This window comes from Camellia sinensis, chromosome 15 (assembly GCF_055761805.1).
Source record: "Camellia sinensis isolate YWXY chromosome 15, ASM5576180v1, whole genome shotgun sequence".
Taxonomy (NCBI): Eukaryota; Viridiplantae; Streptophyta; class Magnoliopsida; order Ericales; family Theaceae; genus Camellia; species Camellia sinensis.
Window position 1 is genome coordinate 39,356,220 of NC_138975.1, and position 19,041 is coordinate 39,375,260.

Sequence of the window (19,041 nt, forward strand, 5' to 3'; positions counted from 1 at the left end):
GAACAAATCCGTGCGGGCGTGACCCAAAGCGGACAATATCGATGACGTGTAAAGGGTCGCACAGATTTGTTCTTCCCAGTGGGTCACCCATCCTAGAACTACTCCAGCCTAAGCACGCTTAACTGGGGAGTTCTAATAGGGATTTCACCATTTGGGAAAAGACCTCGATGCTATATAAGGGTACAAGTTTTTACTTTAATAGTCTAGGAACTCCCCCTCAATTCCCGATGTGGGACACCGGGGCCTGACAATCCACCCCCCATAAGGCTGCACGTCCCCGTGCAGTAGCTTGCCAGCTCGCAAGCCCACTCACATGCACCAAGAGACGCCAGGGGCTCACACTCGGTACTCCGGAGAGTCGGCTCTGATACCATTTGTAACGCCCCGACCCTTTACACGTCATCGATATTGTCCGCTTTGGGCCACGCCCGCACGGATTTGTTCTTCCCAGTGGGTCACCCATCCTAGAACTACTCCAGCCTAGGCACGCTTAATTGGGGAGTTCTAATAGGGATTTCACCATTTGGGAAAAGGCCTCGATGCTATATAAGGGTACAGGTTTTTACTTTTATAGTCCAGGAACTCCCCCTCCATTCCCGATATGGGACACCGGGGCCTTACACTTGGTGTATTCTGTAACTTAGGAGCTGTTCCTCCAAAAAAAGGTGTTACATTAAACATAATCCTCTTAGAACTTCACAACCTAGTCGTTCAAATGCCTCTTTACAGCTTAATCGGCCAAATGGAACTTCACAGCCTAATCGATCAAATGGCTCTTCACAACCTCGTTGGTCACATCCCTTCTCACATGCTCCGTCACATGTTCCATACCCTTAGCCTCAAGAATCAGAGGTTAACCCTCAGTTTGAAGATGATTTAGATGAGGACCGGTCAAGGGAAGAAGAAATGCAACGTACAGGTATTATTAGATTTTTAGTTGAGGTACAAATTACAAGTCAACCTTCACTTCCATGATATATTTCGTTGTTGTATTGTAATAGATGCATTGACCAAGCGAAACACACGAGGAATTACACGTATGGTTGAAGTGTGGAATTTGACTCCAGAAGAACGCGTTATGCTCACCTTCAACAAGGATTTGCAGGCTATTTCTACAGAGGGTGGTATGTTCAGTCGCTTCATAGGCACCATTGCTAGGAAGCCACACTTTTGCCCAATTAAGTACAAGAATTGGCATGAAGTGCCAAATCAGTGTAAAGAAGATTGTTGGAATATTATCGAGGTAATTTTCTAACTGCAAGTATTTTGTGATAATTCTACTATAAGAGAGATCATATGCATGTGAAAAAGACAATCTTCCATGCTATTATAGTTGAAGTAAAAATAAAAATATGAGAAGTAGGCAAAGAAATGCACAAATTTAGTTTATATTATTGCATTGATAATTTTAAGAATGTTCATAACATGAAAAAAACATACAATTGTAGTCCAAGTTTGCTATTTCTCAAGATGAGAGAAGGGATATGATTAGGCATCGAACATTGAAGTCAATGGGAGAGAAATGGAGAAATTGGAAATGTAGTTTAGAAGCAAAGTACTATGATGAGACAAAGACAGCAGCACAGATAGTAGCTACTGCGCCTTTAATAGTTAACTGTGAGCACTATGCTGACCTTGTCGCGTATTGGTTTTCAAAGGAAGGACATGTATGCATAGATGTATGTTTTCTATCAAATAATACAATGTCAATATATCATTTTTTTTTAAACATATTGTTATGCATTTATGAGTGAAGGAACTTAGTACAACCAATAAGGAAAGCCGGCGAGAGCAAACAAGTGCACATAGCAGGATCTAAAACTTATGCACAACATGCATATGATATGGTATTTCAAACTTCATTCCTTGTTTTATATTTTGAACTTGGTTAGCACGTTGTATTATGAATTTATTCTGAAACGATATGATTGTTATATAGGAGCAAAAAGATAAGATTGCACTAGATCAAGCAAAATTTTATATGCTGTTTCACAAAAGGAAGGATGGGACACCAGTCAATGAAGTAGCAGCTACAAAAATTGTATGCCCTTTTAATAAGTTGCATTTTCAAAATTCTAATGTGTTTGTGGCAAACAATCACTCTCGTTCTTTGTCTTCTTTTTTTTTCCCCCCATTTATGCTATAGGAAAAACTAGAAGCTTTGATGAGCTCACAACCAAGTAGCCCCGAAGGAAATGTTAATGGTTGTATATCTTGGTCACCAAATGATATTTATTCTCAAGTGATAGGTAAAGAACATCATGGTTGTGTTCGAGGTTTAGGATTTGGGCCTACTCCTTCCAAGCATGGCTTCATGTGTAATAGTTTCGACCACTTAAGAATGGCTTCTGATGAAGAGAGAATAAGAGACAAAGACACTATAATTGAGTTGAAGGAACAACTAAAAACTCAAGGTGATTAGTTACAAGCTCAAGGTATTCAGTTGCAAGCTCAAGATGCTGTAATAAACTCTTTAAAAGAGCAAGTAACATTTTTGATGAGATAGAGACATAGTTCTAGTGGTTTGCAGGTATAACTACATATAACATATTCTTTTATATGATGTATTTATCATAAGTTATCCTTTTCTAAATTTATGCATACATATGTAAATTGTATTGTATAAATAGGCGACAGATGGATCTAGTGGCATTCCCGACCAAGCTTCTCTACAAACACATCAAAGATCCTCTTTTGGAGTCATGAAATGCAACCTTCTAATCGGGGTAAGTCATCATTACAATACACATACATTGACACTGAAAATCCTAAGTGATTCGTGATTAGATCAAGATTAAAATATTCCAAATCCCAAGTATCCAAAACACACAATCTAAACCAATAAGCACTTACGAAAGTGATTTAGATTGTTAGTTTTTCGGAATAAACAATAAATTGACACAAACGATTTTTTACGTGGAAAAAACCACAATTGAAGAACCTTCAATTGTAATAAAAAATCACGGGCGAAACGCCACTAATCAATCCACTACTGAAGTAAGAAAGATTACAAAGATAACATACAAATTACCCCACTCAGTCAATTTGTCTTCGAATCTTCTGTAACTCTTTCACCACGCCTTCGTCTCGGAACTGATCAATCCTGAAGTTGAATCCACAACTTCACTTGTCGAATGAACAACTATGTACAAAATCAAACTCCTTTTGATACTCTACGCTTGAATCTTCGGAATCCACCGAAGAGATCTCTCTCTTGAATTTAAAGTAACCAACTCCTTGATGTATGTATCTTAGATCATGATTGAAGAACTCTTCTCAAAATATCAAGGAAAACTCACAAAAAAACCTCAGAACCAAACTTCCAACCAAACCCTAGGACTCTTGAATAAGATCTAAGAAAAGTAGTCCTAAAAACAACCTAAACAGATATAAATAGGAATCCTGAGTCTGCGATCTCCGCTCGAGCGGCCAACATCCCGCTCGAGCGTCTTCAGCAAAATCTGCGAGCGACAAAACAGAGTTCCGCTCGAGCGCTTGATGGCCCGCTCGAGCGCGAAATCATGCCTTCCAGTATTTTTACAGACTTGTCAAAATACTGAGAGACTACAATATCCGCTCGAGCGCCAATGGTCCCGCTTGAGCGGGAAGAACAAAAAACATAGGAAAATTACAACTTGTTCAACACAAAGTTTTGTACCCAGATTTGACAATCAAGGGACCTAACAATCTCCCCCTTTGTCAATTTCCGGACAAAACCTTTCTAAACAAATGTTCTTAAACACACGCACTAGACAAGATTAATAAACAAAAAAAAAAAAACTCTAAACAGCTCTATTATCAAACAATCTTGCCCTGTGATCAATTAATCCATCCATCCAACTTCATTCAACATTCACCTGTGGAATAACTATCAACATACCAGAAAAACAAAACTTGTGGAACTGTATAAGAATATACCAAAACATACATAAAAAGAGAACCATGATACAGTATCCACCAACTACAACCTATTCGAATATCAACAAGGTATCCAACATATCCAAATATGAACAAAATATCAAAAAAAATGTATACCACAAAGATCATCACAAAAAGAGCACCACCGTAACACCGATCTCCCCCTTTTTGACCGGGAATCAATGAATCATGCACCAGGGGGAGATGGTGGCTGCTGAATCTGAAGTAAGGAAATGATGTGGGCTAGCTGAGAAGTAGTGTGGACGACAGTCTGCTCCAATTGACCAAGACGACCATCAAAAGCATCGAAGCGGGCATCCAGAAGGTCCAAGCGCCGGGTCATAGTCGCCTCAAAAAGCTGAAGCTGATCAGAAAAAGCTCGAGGTGGAACAGCATCCTCCTCACCCCCGGCTGCTGTAGCGTCAAACTCAGCCTCCTCAGCTAGGCCAGCAGTGGTACCGGCAGAAGTATCAGCCCGAGAAGACTCCTCCTCAACATGAGCCCGACTCTGAGAAACAGTTTTCTTTGTGAATGGTCGGGAAGGGAAGGCAAACTCATCATCCTCTAACACTCGAACCCCAAGTGCAGACAAAAGACGGTTGATCAAACAACCATAAGGAAGTCCTAACTGTTTATTTCTAGAAACACCTATCATTTTCCTAATAATCAGGGTAGCTAGATCAATAGACATGTGACGGGCGATACAAAACAAAACAAAACCTTGGTCTTGATTAATTTCGGAGGAGTGAGTGGTCACAAGGATGTTTGCACAAACAATCAGATTAAGCAGTCTAAACTCCGGAAGAAGTTCAAACTGTTTAATCAAAGCGCCCGTAGGCCAAGGACGAGAAGAACCACATAACACCTCAGTCACAGTATGGAAATCACAGGTAGGACGGCCTGGAACAGGAAAAGGATAGTGTTGAGGGTACACTTGATCAATCTTAAGAAGATGGCGAATGAGAGCAGGTGTGACAGAAATGGACTTGGACCGAACCCAAGTAGTGAATGAAGGTTCAAAATCACTAATGTGCTCAATATTGCAGTAAAATTCTCGGACCCAGTTGAGATTTTGACGCCCAGAAAAAGACAACACCAAATCACCACCGAGAGGATCAAACAATGGACGGATAGGGATGGACTCGAAAGTGTTAGACTGGACATTTCGTTCTAGGTGAACAGTGCGAGTCTCAAAAGATTTATGGAACAACTTGTCTTGTTTAGCAATTTGAAACCTCTCAGAATTAAAGGATGGATGAGACACTATTGCCTTGCGGCGTTTAGGGGCCGACATGAGGAGATGAAAGAGGACTAAAACCCGAAAACCCAACAAAGCCAAAAAGAAACCAAACCCGAAAAGCAAACCAGGCACAATACAGAGAACATTAGTAACATGAAACGCATAATGCACAAATATGAAGGACAAATATCAATGATATCATTTCATAAACATGGAGGACAAATATCAATGATATCTTTTCATAAACATGGAGGACAAATATCAATGAAATTGCAGAATGCAAAAATGTGCATAATGGCAATGGTAGAATATCAATGACCTAGTGAAGCTAATCACCGATATAAAAACCAAGAGAACGCCTATGGCAACACGACTCCATCATGTGGTCAAAATAGTTGCTCAAACTTGTAGCACAAACACAAATACCTCAAGCATGTGGAATACAGAACCCTAGGTTGAATGGGCAATACAGACTCCATACATACAAACAAGAAATGCAGCATGAGGAAGACAGGACGATGCAGTGAAAGTGTGTGAGAGAAAGGGGAAAAAAATGAAACACAAAAAACCCAAAAACCCGAAATACAACCCTCAAATGTGCCGAAATATTAAACAAAACAGAGGAGAAGAGAGGGTAAAACCTACCAAAGGGGAAATCGGCAAGGAAGAGGAAGAAGGAAGGTGAAATCGACCACGCAAAGCCCACGAGCCAAACCCTAGGTCTGAGAAACTGAAGAGGAGGAAAAAAATGACCTGAAGAGTCGAGGGAGGGAGTTTTATACAAAATAGGTTCGCTTGAGCATAAGAAGGAACGCTCGAGCGTGAGTTAAGGCAAGCTGACACCCGCTCGAGCTCGAATAAGGACGCTCGAGCGCAAAAATACCTCTTTCAGAACTGTAAAGCAAAGAGCAAACTACTGCAAGGCGCAAAAACACGCTCGAGCGTGGAAATATCCGCTCGAGCTGGTTTTTTTTTTTTTTTTTATAAATAAAACAAGAAACTCAATATCTAGAAGTGACCTGGGACAAAAGTAGATGATCACATTTAGCCAAAATGACGACGAAGAAGTAATAATTTGCAATTCATGAATTCTGTAACCTTGCAATGTTTGAAAAAAAAATGACACTGGAAATCATGAGCAAAGCAGATAAAATATAATCAATGATCATAAGCTATATGAGAATGTACAACTCAAAATCCAACATGAGAGCTCACAAAAGAAAGTGTGTGTGTGCAATCCATGAGAGGACACTGAGCTAGAGTTAATCCTAGTAGTGATCGGATGGTTGGACCTCCATCAAGAGTAACTCAACAATACAGAGAAAAGTCAAACCACTAGGAATCACCGGGTATTTGTTGAGTAAATACGGAGGTTCCCCCTCAATCAATGAGTCCCCCCCCTTTTTTTTTTTGACATTTTCTTTCTTGTGGGCACTCACTGGTGGCATTCACTCTCAACAGTATGGAAACCAAACCAGAGAAGAATGAAATCATAAAGGATGGCCTGGTTGGTGCCTATGAGGTAGCCTTTTCCTAATGCCCGGACTTCAAAGAACTGAGGGAGAAATCGTGGAAGTGAAAACAGATGGTAGATGGTTAAGAGACTCAACATCACCCATGATATGCTAGTATCGGTCAATTCCACTGTAAAAGTACAAGAAACACTGTTAGTGGTCCATAGAGAACTTTGATCACTTGTGCGGAAACCCCTGCAACAATTAATCTCAAGGATGTGTACAGAATGAGATCATGAGGTTAATGAGCATGGGCATTCAAAATGAGTTATGACCAATGAACAATGAGATCTTGTGAGCAGCATGAGTAGTGTACATAAAAAGTTGGATGCAAGTAAAACAGATATCAATGACAATGAGATTATGACATCCAAGCATACATAAGGCAAAACACTTACACCTACTCAAGAAACAAGTAACACTCTAGTGATCGAGCATGACACCCAAGGTCTTTCTAAGGAACTCAAACTGAAGAAGATCAAGGGGTTTTGTAAAAATATCATCTTTTTGATGCTCAGTGGGAATATGCTCAAGAACAACAAGGCCCTCTTCCACTAACTCTCGAATAAAATGATGACGTATGTCAATGTGTTTGGTGCGTGAGTGTTGGATAAGATTTTTTGAAATGTTTATGGCACTTGTGTTATCACAGAAAAGAGTGAGAATGTTCTGTTCTATCCCATAAACATGAAGCATTTGCTTCATCCACAGCATTTGTGCACAACAACTCCCTGCAGCAATGTACTCAGCCTCAGCAGTCGAGAGAGAGATGGCATTTTGCTTTTTACTATGCCAGGAAACCAGATTATTCCCAAGATAAAAACACCCCCTAGATGTACTTTTCCTATCATCAGCACACCCTGCCCAGTCGGCATCAGAAAAACCAGTAATCTCAGCTGTAGTATCAGTAGAAAACCAAAGCCCATACCCCAATGTCCCATTAACATATTTAATGATGCGTTTGACAACAAGAAGATGAGACTCTTTAGGACTAGCTTGGTAGCGGGCACAAACACCTACACTGAAAGCAATATCAGGACGACTGGCTGTGAGGTACAAAAGACTCCCTATCATACTCCTATGTAGAGGGTAGGATCAACATCAATACCAGAGGAATCTTTGGAGAGGTGAAGACTGGTGCTCATGGGAGTGCGTGCATGTTTGGCAGACTCAAGACCAAACTTAGACACAAGATTTTTCGCATACTTAGACTGAGACACAAATATACCTGAAGGAGACTGTTTAATATGAAGACCCAAAAAATAAGACAACTCTCCCATCATGCTCATCTCAAACTCATGTGTCATGCAATCCGAAAAATATTTCACAAGATGTTCAGCAATGGATCCAAACACAATATCATCAACATAAATCTGAGCAACAAGAATATGAGACTTAGTATGTTTCACAAATAAAATCTTATCAACACTACCCTTTTGAAAATCATTATCAAGAAGAAAGGTAGTAAGTCTATCATACCAAGCTCGAGGGGCTTGTTTCAATCCATACAAAGCCTTGTCTAACTTGTAGACATGATTAGGACAATTAGGGTCCTCAAACCCTTTTGGTTGCTCAACATGTCTCTTCTCTCAAGTACCCATTCAGAAAGGCACTTTTCACATCCACTTGAAACAATTTAAAGCCAAGAAAACATGCAACACCAAGCAAAATACGAATAGATTCAAGACGTGCAACTGGGGCAAACGTCTCATCATAGTCAACACCCTCTACTTGTGTGCAGCCTTTAGCAACCAACCTAGCTTTATTCCTAACAACTGTACCATTTTCATCAGATTTATTTTTAAAGATCCACTTGGTACCTATCACATTCATGTCTCTAGGTCTGGGAACTAGAGTCCAAACTTTGTTACGTTCAAATTGACCTAATTCTTCATGCATAGCATTGACCCAACTATCATCTAGCAAGGCCTCTTTAAAATTCTTAGGTTCAATTAATGAAACATAACACATATGTGATACCTCATCCCAAATCTGTCTTCGGGTTTTCATTCGATCCGAGACACTTCCAATCACCTGTTGAGCTGGATGATTCAGTTTCACCCTAGCTGATGGTTTTAGCTCAGGACTTGCGGTGACAGGAGCAACAGGAGTGATGTCCCTTGCAGCACTCTTTGGATTTGAACTTACCTGCGAGGATGGAGCTGTAACAATTTCTTGTGATTGGTCCGCAGCTTCTCCTTGATTTTGTGGTTCAATATCCAAGATTGGAGACTCATCATTGTCATCCTCAATTGTTGCTGGAGTAGGTGCACCTGTGTCATCTATAACCACATTGATGGATTCCATTAAAGATGAAGTTCGCAGGTTATAGACTCGAAAAGCCCTACTAGTGGTTGAATACCCTAGAAAAATACCTTCATCACTTCGGGAGTCAAATTTGCCCAAAGGCTCTCTATCTTTGAAATTGTAGCACTTACTCCCAAAAGTTTTGAAGTATTTTACATTAGGTTTCAATCCCTTCCACAATTCATATGGAGTTTGTAAAGTGCCAGGCCTTAAATACATGTGATTTATGACATAAACAGCAGTATTTAGGGCTTCGGCCCAAAACTTTGGAGGAAGTTTCTTACAAAGGAGTATGACCCTAGCCATTTCTTGAACAACTCTGTTCTTCCTCTCAACAACTCCATTTTGTTGTGGAGTAATAGGTGCAGAAAATTCATGCTTAATTCCATGTATATCACAAAAATTCGAAAACGAACTATTTTCAAACTCACGACCATGATCGGTTCGGATTCTTATGATACGCCCAATGGAAACACCTTGTTCATTTTGGATTTTAAAGACTAAGGCCTGGAAAGCATCAAACGTATCAGATTTTTCCGTTAAGAAATTTACCCATGAAAATCGAGTAAAATCATCAACAGTTAAAAAAATGTATCTTTTACCTCCGATGTTTTCAGTGCGGGTAGGACCCATTAAATCCATGTGAACCAATTCAAGAGGACGTTTGGTTGTAAAGCTGTTCACCTTTTTATGAGGGGCACGGGTTTGCTTTCCAAGTTGACATGGTCCACATATATGGCTCAAATTCTTACCCAATTTTGGTACTCCTCTCACAAGCTCTTTGTTGGCTATCTTAGTTAGGTCTTTGAAATTCATGTGACCTAATCTTTGATGCCACAGGTCAATGTTACTAATGATGGCAGAGTGACAAGTGAGATCATTAGTAGTAACAATCCCATAGTAGTTATCAGATGTGCGAACCCCATGTAAGACAGTATTTCCCTTTTTATCCAAAATTTCACATTTATTTTTTGAAAACAATACTTCATGATGGGAATCACACATTTGACTAATGCTCAAAAGATTTACTTTAAGACCATCAACAAGAAGAGCATTTTCGAGCTTAGGAAGACTAGCAACACTTATAGAGCCCTTACCAATGACTCTAGAAGTGCCGCCATCTCTAAAAGTAACAATTCTTCCTTCATATTTTTCAAGGGAGGTGAAGTAAGATTTGTTACCGGACATATGATGAGAGCACCCACTGTCAAGATACCACATGTGTGAATCACGTGTTTTTAGAGCCGTGTGAACAAGTAAACAAGTCAAATCATCTTTTCTCACCCAAATCTTTTTAGTCTTAGTATTCCGCCTAGACATATAAGGTTGTCTCCTAACCCAAAAAGTTTTCGAATTTCTATCCTTTTGAGACACCTTACCAAACAATTCAAAGCAATAAGGACGAATGTGGCCATACTTACCACAGTGATGACAAATAAATACAGGTTTTACCTTCCTTTTGTTGATCTTACCAACTTTAGGTAGATGAAGAGAGAGATCAACCTGGTCTACCTTCAACTTTCCCTTTGCTTGAGTCTTCATGTCATATGAAGTGGAGGCCTGTCCCTTGTGAGTTGTTGCACCATAGCCTAGCCCGCTTTTGTCACAACCCATTTGTTGAGACCCGAGGATGTCTTCTAAAGATTTGGAACCTTTGTTCCACATGACAATAGTGGCTCTAGCAACACAGAGTTCTTCATGTTTTGGACAGACTCTCTCTTCCAATGTAGCTTGTGACATCTCAAGATTTTCAAGCTTTTCTTCATATGTGGAATACACCTTTAGGAGTTCATTCCTTTCAGTTTCACAGGATAGAAGTTTTCCACATAAGTCTTGCCTATCACTCGAGATCTTGATGATATTCTGCTTTGCTGTTACAAGTTCTCCTTTCAGCCTGACATTCTCACTCTCACATGTTTTGACCTTGAGAGAGAGTTTGTCGTTGATTTTGAACAAATTTAGAGATTCCTCGTACAGCTTTTCGTAGGCTTGTTGTAGTTCATCGCCATTGATCTCATCATTATCTTCAGATGTTTCGTTATCGTCTTTTTGCTCTTCATTCTCCTTGACCTCATCCAATTTGGCAACTAAGACAGAAAGATTGCTGGAAGGTAGTGAAGGTGAATTTCCTCTTTCATGGAATTGGCTCAAAATTTCCCATGCCTCTTTAGCCTTTGTGCAATGAACAACCCGTTGCTGTTCTTCAGTAGAAATTGCTTCACGAATAGTGATCAGGGCTCTCTGACTGCTCGGATTGTCAGCCCTGTCTGTATCTTCTTCAATAGCCTGCCAGCCTTCTGGATCAAAAGCTCTCAGAAAAGCCCTCATTTTGATTTTCCAAAACAGGTAGTTACTCCCATCAAAGGTAGGAGCATGATGCAGGTTTTGACCATGAGCTAACTCCGCTGGCTTTGGAAGAGGTTGAGTGAAAGTGGACCAAAATGCCATGAAAGCACTATCCCCGTCTTCTCCAGATTCAGGTTCTTCGGGTTCTTGCTCCGACCCGCTTTCATCATCCTAAGTCACAGTGTAGACTTTCTTTCGATTCTTTTTCGAAGGGCATTCAAGGGCAATGTGACCAAGCCCTTGACATTCATAGCACTTGACCCCTTGCCCCTTTACAATCTTCTTTTCAGTTTTTGGAGCAAGTTTTGGTGGAAAAGTTTTGGGTTTATCATTACTCTTGTCTTTTGAAATAGGGTCTCTGAAATTAGGCTTCTTTTTCTTCAAATTTTTTTTAAATTGTTTAGTAAACATAGCCGTCATCTCAGACTCTAAATCAAATTCAGTCTCCGGAGTTTTTGCAGACTCATGAGCACTAGTGAAAGCCACACTTTCTTTTTGTTTTTTCTTTGAAATCTAGTGGGCTTCATAAGTCTGCAAGTTTCCAACCAATTGATCAAGCTTAAGGGTATCAACATTCTGAGCCTCCTCAATGGCTGTCACTTTTGATTGGAACCTCTCGGGTAATGACCTCAAGATTTTTCCAACAACTTTAGCTTCCGGGATTTTTTTCCCGAGTGTGAAACAGGAATTCACGATATCACTAAGTTTTGCATAGAATTCATCAAATGTCTCATCATCGCGCATAAAAAGAGTTTCAAAAGCGAAGGTGAGACGTTGAAGTTTTGACCTTTTGAAAGAAGTAGTACCTTCGTGAATAGTTTCCAAAATGTCCCAAGCCTCTTTTGCTACTTCACACGTGCAGATACGACGAAACTCTTCAGGTGTGACGGAGCAAAACAGGGAATTGAGAGCCTTACTGTTCCAACTCGAGTTTTGGTAATCAATTGTGTCCCATTTATCAAGGGGTTTAGGAATATCAACATCATCAATGATGACAGTAGGTTCACTCCACCCATAGATTACGCAGTGCCAAACTTTCTCATCAATGGATTTTAAAAACGCTCTCATATGAGCTTTCCAATAAGAATAGTTTGTACCATCGAGTAAAGGAGGTCTATGGGTCGAGTTACCTTCACGAATAGAATCCATATCACTAGTCACACAAAATCACACTCCTATATTTTTTTAAAAAAAGAGTGATCTGCTCTGATACCAATTGAAAATCCTAAGCGATTCGTGATTAGATCAAGATTAAAATATTCCAAATCCCAAGTATCCAAAACACACAATCTAAACCAACAAGCACTTATGAAAGTGATTTAGATTGTTAGTTTTTCGGAACAAACAATAAATTGACACAAACGATTTTTTACGTGGAAAAAACCACAATTGAAGAACCTTCAATTGTAATGAAAAACCACGGGCGAAACGCCACTAATCAATCCACTACTGAAGTAAGAAAGATTACAAAGATAACATACAAATTATCCCACTCAGTCAATTTGTCTTCGAATCTTCTGTAACTCTTTCACCATGCTTTCGTCTCGGAACTGATCAATCCTGAAGTTGAATCCACAACTTCACTTGTCGAATGAACGACTACGTACAGAATCAAACTCCTTTTGATACTCTACGCTTGAATCTTCGGAATCCACCGAAGAAATCTCTCTCTTGAATTTAAAGTAACCAACTCCTTGATGTATGTATCTTAGATCATGATTGAAGAACTCTTCTCAAAACGTCAAGGAAAACTCACAAAAAAACCTCAGAACCAAACTTCCAACCAAACCCTAGGACTCTTGAATAAGATCTAAGAAAAGTAGTCCTAAAAACAATCTAAACAGATATAAATAGGAATCTTGAGTCCGCGATCTCCGCTCGAGCGGCCAACATCCCGCTCGAGCGTCTTTAGCAAAATCTACGAGCGACAAAACAGAGTTCCGCTCGAGCGCTTGATGGCCCGCTCGAGCGCGAAATCATGCCTTCCGGTATTTTTACAGACCTGTCAAAATACTGAGAGACTACAATATCCGCTCGAGCGCCAATGGTCCCGCTCGAGCGGGAAGAACAAAAAACACAGGAAAATTACAACTTGTTCAACATAGTTTTGTACCCGGATTTGACAATCAAGGGACCTAACAGACACAAATTTAGAACCACTGTTAATGACTTCTTTACTAATAAATTGTTAGTTAGTTTGGACAAAATTGGGATTTGATAGGTTGACTTCTTTACTTTGCTTCCTTTATTGGCATTCGTAAAAATACCAAACAAGCCAGTGAATAGAGAATTGGGCAATCGAAAAAATTTGAATATCAGCAACGTGTCAAACTGTAATATACAATTAAAAATAGACCCTTGGATGTTGCTAGTGGTTGCTTGATTTGGTGGCTGCTACTAATGTTTGGCTTTATTAGCTGATTCAGTCCAAATGCCAACCTGTTGGTTGCTTGCTTACATGTTCTAAGCCCTTTAGATGTCTTCAAGTATATCTAATCTTAGAGATCAACTTGTAGTGCTTAAAGAACAGCACCAAGAACTATGCAGAGTTTTTTTTGTTGGGTTTAAAAGAAAACATAAAACAGAGGAAGAAAATAGAGAGGGTGGGTTCCTTCATAATGCAGAATTTTTTTTTGCTGGTATGGAGCGGGTTTCTTTGCTACCTTTGTTGGGTTTAAAAGAAAACATAAAACAGAGGAAGAAAACAGAGAGGGGGATTTTATGTCTAGATCTTGCTTATCCTCCTATTCTAATACTCCTTACAACTACTACTACACAATTAAATAGAGAAATTCATCGTGTAATTGGAAGGTATCGTAAGACAAATAGATATTGAATATTCTTAGCAGAGGATTCAGATTCTCACCAAATTTAATAATGTCATGTGAGGGCTCACAAAGATACCCCGTTGACCTCCCCTAGAGGAATGGAGTTGAGAGTGTAGTGGCTGTGCAAGTGGGGAGGGTCCTCAAATGTTCATATACATATAATGTGATCATTGGCTTTGGCTTTAAATTATTGACATTTGAAGGGACTTGATTTCCTCTGTACAATGTGCTTGCAAATGCAAAGAACAATTGCCTTAAGAGTTAGAGAGCACCACATAGAGAGAGAGAGAGAGCATGTGAAATATTTCTTCCAACCCCACTTTTGTTTTCCCTGTCATCAGTGTTTTTGCCTTTTGGACTTTGTTGGGTCATCTCAAGCTCACCTTCTCTTGCACTTGAAAAGAAAGAAAGACTAGTAACACCTTTTGTTACTTGTGAGAAAAATCAAAGGGTTGAAAAAGATTATTATGATCAGTTGCTTTATGACTATACAAACTATTGAAATGAAAACACAATATGAATCTTGAAGGCTTGTGACTAGGGATCATGTGGCATTGTACAAGTGATTTGGTATCGAAGATTTCATAATGCATTTGACAATAAAAATTGTGCAATTTATAAATTTTTGAATCTTGAATTTGTAGAGAGAAAAGATAGAAAAAGAAACTAAATTGAAAGAATTTTTTAAAAAAAATCCTTTTTGGGTAAGGTTAGGACAAAATGAGATTAAAATGAATGGATGTCAAAAAAAATGTTGTTGTGGGAAATTTTATGTCTAGATCTTGCTTATCCTCCTATTCTTGCAAATATAATCTTCAATTTCATTGTAATCTTTATTTTTTGATATGTAAGCCACATACTTACCACAAAAAAAATAAAATAAACAAGACTTGTCGAGAATTATTTGTAGTCTAAATTTTCTTTATAGATTTTAAAATTGAAAATAATACTTATGCTTGTTCAATTATTTTTATTGCAAGAAATAAGACAATATGAAAGTATTAAACAATGGACGTCATTTCTCGATTTGAACATTTTTCATGGAGGTTTTTATAAAATGGCGTCATGAGTAATACTTTTGAGTACTATTGTTATGTGACAAGTTTATCTTTTGGATTATGGTGTGGGCTATTAGTTTGCTAGAAACATTGGATCTTTTTTGTATTACAGGGTTATGTAATGAACCTTTTAATTAAGTTATTTTTGGATATTTTGGGATTATGAAAATGCAGACTTTTTTACCTTTTACAATTATTGAGTATTGAGCCATTAGAATAAAATAGTATTGTTATAGATATATAATGTGAGCAGGGATAAGTGAGAGACAACCATTAGGCCCCGTTTGTTTCCAGAGATGGAATGGAAGGGATTGATAGTGAGGGGATTAATAGTGAGGGAATTGTTAGTGAGGGTCGTTTGTTTGCAGAGATAGAATAGAGGGGATTGATAGTGAGGGGATTAATAATGAGGGGATTGTTAGTGAGGGGATTGATAGTGAGGGGATTAGTAGTGAGGGGATTGATAGTGAGGGGATTAGTAGTGAGGAATTGTTAAATTATTTTTATATAAAATAATAAAACAAATAAAAAAATATAAAAAATTAAAAATTATATTTTAAAAAAAATTTCCAATATATAAAAAATAAAAAAAATTAAAAAATTTCTAATCCCCTCACTATTTTTCTAATACCATCTCTACCTCCTCACTATGAATCCCCTCCCCAAGGGTATTAGTAATACCAAGGTATTAGTAGTATCCTCCCTATCTCTCAAAACAAACAAGGTATTAGTAATACCAAGGTATTAGTTAGTCCCAAGGTATTAATAGTCCCAAGGCTATCTCTCAAAACAAACACCCCATATACTAATCCCAAGGTACTAGTAATCCTAATCCCCTTGCTATAACTCAAAACAAACGGGGCCTTAATGGTTAGCAAATCATTGAAAATTTTAAGCTATATATTATTGGTAATTGAATAGTAAACATAGCCTATAATTTCTTGCTGGTGTTGTTGGTGCATGCTTTGGCAGGTTGTTGGCTTTTTTGTTGGATGTTGTTGTTTGCTTTGATGCCTGGTGTCATTGCCGCTAGCGTGTGAACATGATGGTTTTCGCTGTCTAGATTGTTTTCTTTTTTTTTTTGTGCTTTGGTTTATGTGTCTTTGTATAGTTGGTTGGCTCCTACGATATACCCATTGTATCTTGTAGTTTTTTGTCGTTTTATTTATGACTTATTCACCCTCCCCCCCCCCCCCAAAAAAAACGTAGCCTACAACCATGGTTAATAACCGTCGCTGTAAATAAAATTCAAAACGAATTCTATGGCTATAGCGACAGTGTAAAACTGATGGAATACAGTCAAAATATAGCAGCGGTTCACAAAATGTCGCAAAAGTGAAGGATATAGTGGCAGTTGACCCGTTGCTATAAAGTTAGCAAGTAATTGGTAAATTCAAGATATAGCGACATTTATAACTGTCACTACATCAACCGTCGCAATAAAAATAACTATACCAGCATTTGTAGAAAACATCACTATAAGGATATGCCGATGGGGCTATTGCGACGGTTTGGCCGTCGCTATTGCAACCACGGGTAACGGTGTTCTAGTTTTTAGCGACGGCTTTTCCCGCTTTTAGCGATAGTTTTGGCCACTACTAAATCTTGATTTTTTTGTAGTGGCAATTTAGCTTTGGTGGCATTGGTCTTGTATTTGTTCTTCCACTGAAGGGTCCACACCTTTGGTGGCAGTGCAGTCAATAATACCTTAGAGAATCGCAATCTCATCATCAACACTCCATAGCCTTTGAAAAAACACCTTCTTCGAAGCAGAAGTAGTACAATTAGTAGCAATAGTAGTCTTGCTCAATGTGTCCTCAACCCCATCAGCATTCACATTCACTTTCACTGCGTTGGCCCTCTTCGACTCTTGATTCTCTCTCTCAACAACAGGGCATTTGAGGGTGGGGTTAGATATGGGCTTCTTACTCAGTACTGGATTTCTCCTTCTATGGAAATGGCACAAAGTGGAATCTTAGCATGTTATCAACCTTGAACATTGTACTGCTACAATTTTAACAATTTAATTTAATTTGTGTCATCTCTTTAATATTGGAATGAGTACTCAATGTTTGGTTGGTAATTTTCTTACTCCTTCAATGTGTTGAAATACAGTGGCTTGTTCTTCTAGAATTTGATGGAGCAGATACATTGTTTTCCTAGTAACAATTGTTGCCTACCTTGTGACTTGGTTTTCATGAACTTATTGTTTTCCATTATCTGTTTGTGTTCCCTTAATGCCTACTTTTCATACACTTGCATTTGATTGGGCCTTTAAATTTGAAGCCAATTTTATTTACCTTTAATTAAAAATAGGGATATCTTTTTTTATTTCAACATCAAGTTGTAAAATAATATCTTGCTTGTGGGCAAAGCTTGTTTTAAATTATTGTATGCTCAACCAAAATATCTATTGAAAATATCAATGTACTGTTGTGCTGATATTTGGTCTTCTACCTGCACATATGGCCCACTTTGATTGTTAAATTATCTTTGACAGGATCTGTACATTCATGTTGGCAAGGCTTTGCACAAAAAATATGGTCATGCTTTTTAGGTAAGATTGTTCACAGCTTTTTGAATGTATTATTTTCTCTTTAACTAGCAATAAGGTACCTATGCTTGTATATGTATTATTTTGGTTTAATAACTCCATATATGTATGCGTTTAGATAGGAATTATATTTAATCTTGTTCCTTATGAAGATAGTATTCGGAGATGGACTTCTGCTTCTCAAGAAAATTGCAAATGTGCCCAATGGTTAAAGGCAAACCGAGAGTTGGAAACAGTGGCATAAAGTGGAACTGCTTGTTAGTCTCATGGAGAATGAAAAGTTAATCTCTTTCTATATCTTGTTTCTGTATGAAAAATTGGGCTAATTTTCATCCATCATTTTTCTAACTACTGATGTATGAATTAGCTCTCCCCTTGTTAATATACAAATTTTTAGCATAAATTCGGTTCCTCAGGTTTAAGATAAAGATGTTATTCACTCTCCTAGTCAACGTGTACTCTCATTTTCAAAGTGCAAGAATTGTAAGTCATAACTATTAAAATTAATTTTATATTATTTCGTTACAAAATAAACTGCAAAAATAATAAACGCAAAGAAAAATATATTTGTTAAAAGGCCATATTTGTTTTACAATTGAATTTTGTTAATGTTCCAAACTAAAATAATTATTAAAAATATGTAAAACATTTAATAGCCCTTGAAGACAAAATAAAAAATAATAATAATAGTCCATATCTATTGGGTTAAGTGGGCGTGGATGGGATTTACAAATTTATTAGGATTGATTTTGGGATGGGCACATTAGGACCAATGTTCCGTTGATCTGCTATGACCAATCCCAATAGACAATCACCTGGGAAATGTGGAGGGTGCAAGATTGCCTGTTTGGATACCTAATTTAAACGTGGGTCACACTGTTTGGGGAAAACATACGTTTAAATATTGTTTGGTTGTATCGAAAAAACATGAGTAGATTGGCTCAAACAATAGAAGAGGAATTAATGACCACGATCAGTAATTACAAGAATCACCGAGTATATTTTGTAAATGTTTCCCTAAATGTTATAAATTGAAGATGCGAAAGTTGATTTTCAAGAAATTCAAAATTAAAAGATAAATTCAAATAGTTGTGGCTATAAAATAAAATACAAATAGTTGGTCGTATTAACGAATGATGCATTAATGACTTTAGCAAAATAGTGTCCTTTTGATACAGAAGCTTTCTTTTTTGATACAGTGAGTAGTCACTTCGAAGTGACGATATCGCTGTCACAAAATGGTGTTTTCAAAAAATTATAAATTCAATCATAAAAT

General features: G+C 38.1%; 1 protein-coding gene across 3 annotated transcripts; it reads left to right on the top strand.

Moving 5' to 3' along the window:
• Positions 1-729: 729 nt before the first annotated feature.
• On the top strand, positions 730-18,184 carry LOC114314493 (uncharacterized). 3 transcript variants are annotated; one of them, XM_082908870.1, is made up of 9 exons: positions 730-919; positions 1,002-1,243; positions 1,449-1,667; positions 1,757-1,847; positions 1,940-2,041; positions 2,147-2,530; positions 2,631-2,726; positions 17,712-17,768; positions 17,918-18,184. In XM_082908870.1, exons 1-4 carry the CDS (start codon positions 907-909, stop codon positions 1,817-1,819), a joined length of 537 nt encoding a protein of 178 aa, XP_082764996.1. In that variant the 5' UTR covers positions 730-906; the 3' UTR covers positions 1,820-1,847; positions 1,940-2,041; positions 2,147-2,530; positions 2,631-2,726; positions 17,712-17,768; positions 17,918-18,184. The 3 variants fall into 3 exon arrangements, with proteins under 3 accessions (XP_082764996.1, XP_082764994.1, XP_082764995.1); XM_082908868.1 differs by lacking the exons at positions 1,449-1,667; positions 1,757-1,847; XM_082908869.1 differs by lacking the exons at positions 1,449-1,667; positions 1,757-1,847 and having other exon boundaries at positions 17,922-18,184.
• Positions 18,185-19,041: the final 857 nt, after the last annotated feature.

Coding starts and splice junctions, on each gene's coding strand:
- LOC114314493 (XM_082908868.1), top strand. Junction 1,244..1,939: donor ATTGTTGGAATATTATCGAG/GTAATTTTCTAA, acceptor ATTGTTATATAG/GAGCAAAAAGATAAGATTGC. Junction 2,042..2,146: donor AAGTAGCAGCTACAAAAATT/GTATGCCCTTTT, acceptor TTTATGCTATAG/GAAAAACTAGAAGCTTTGAT.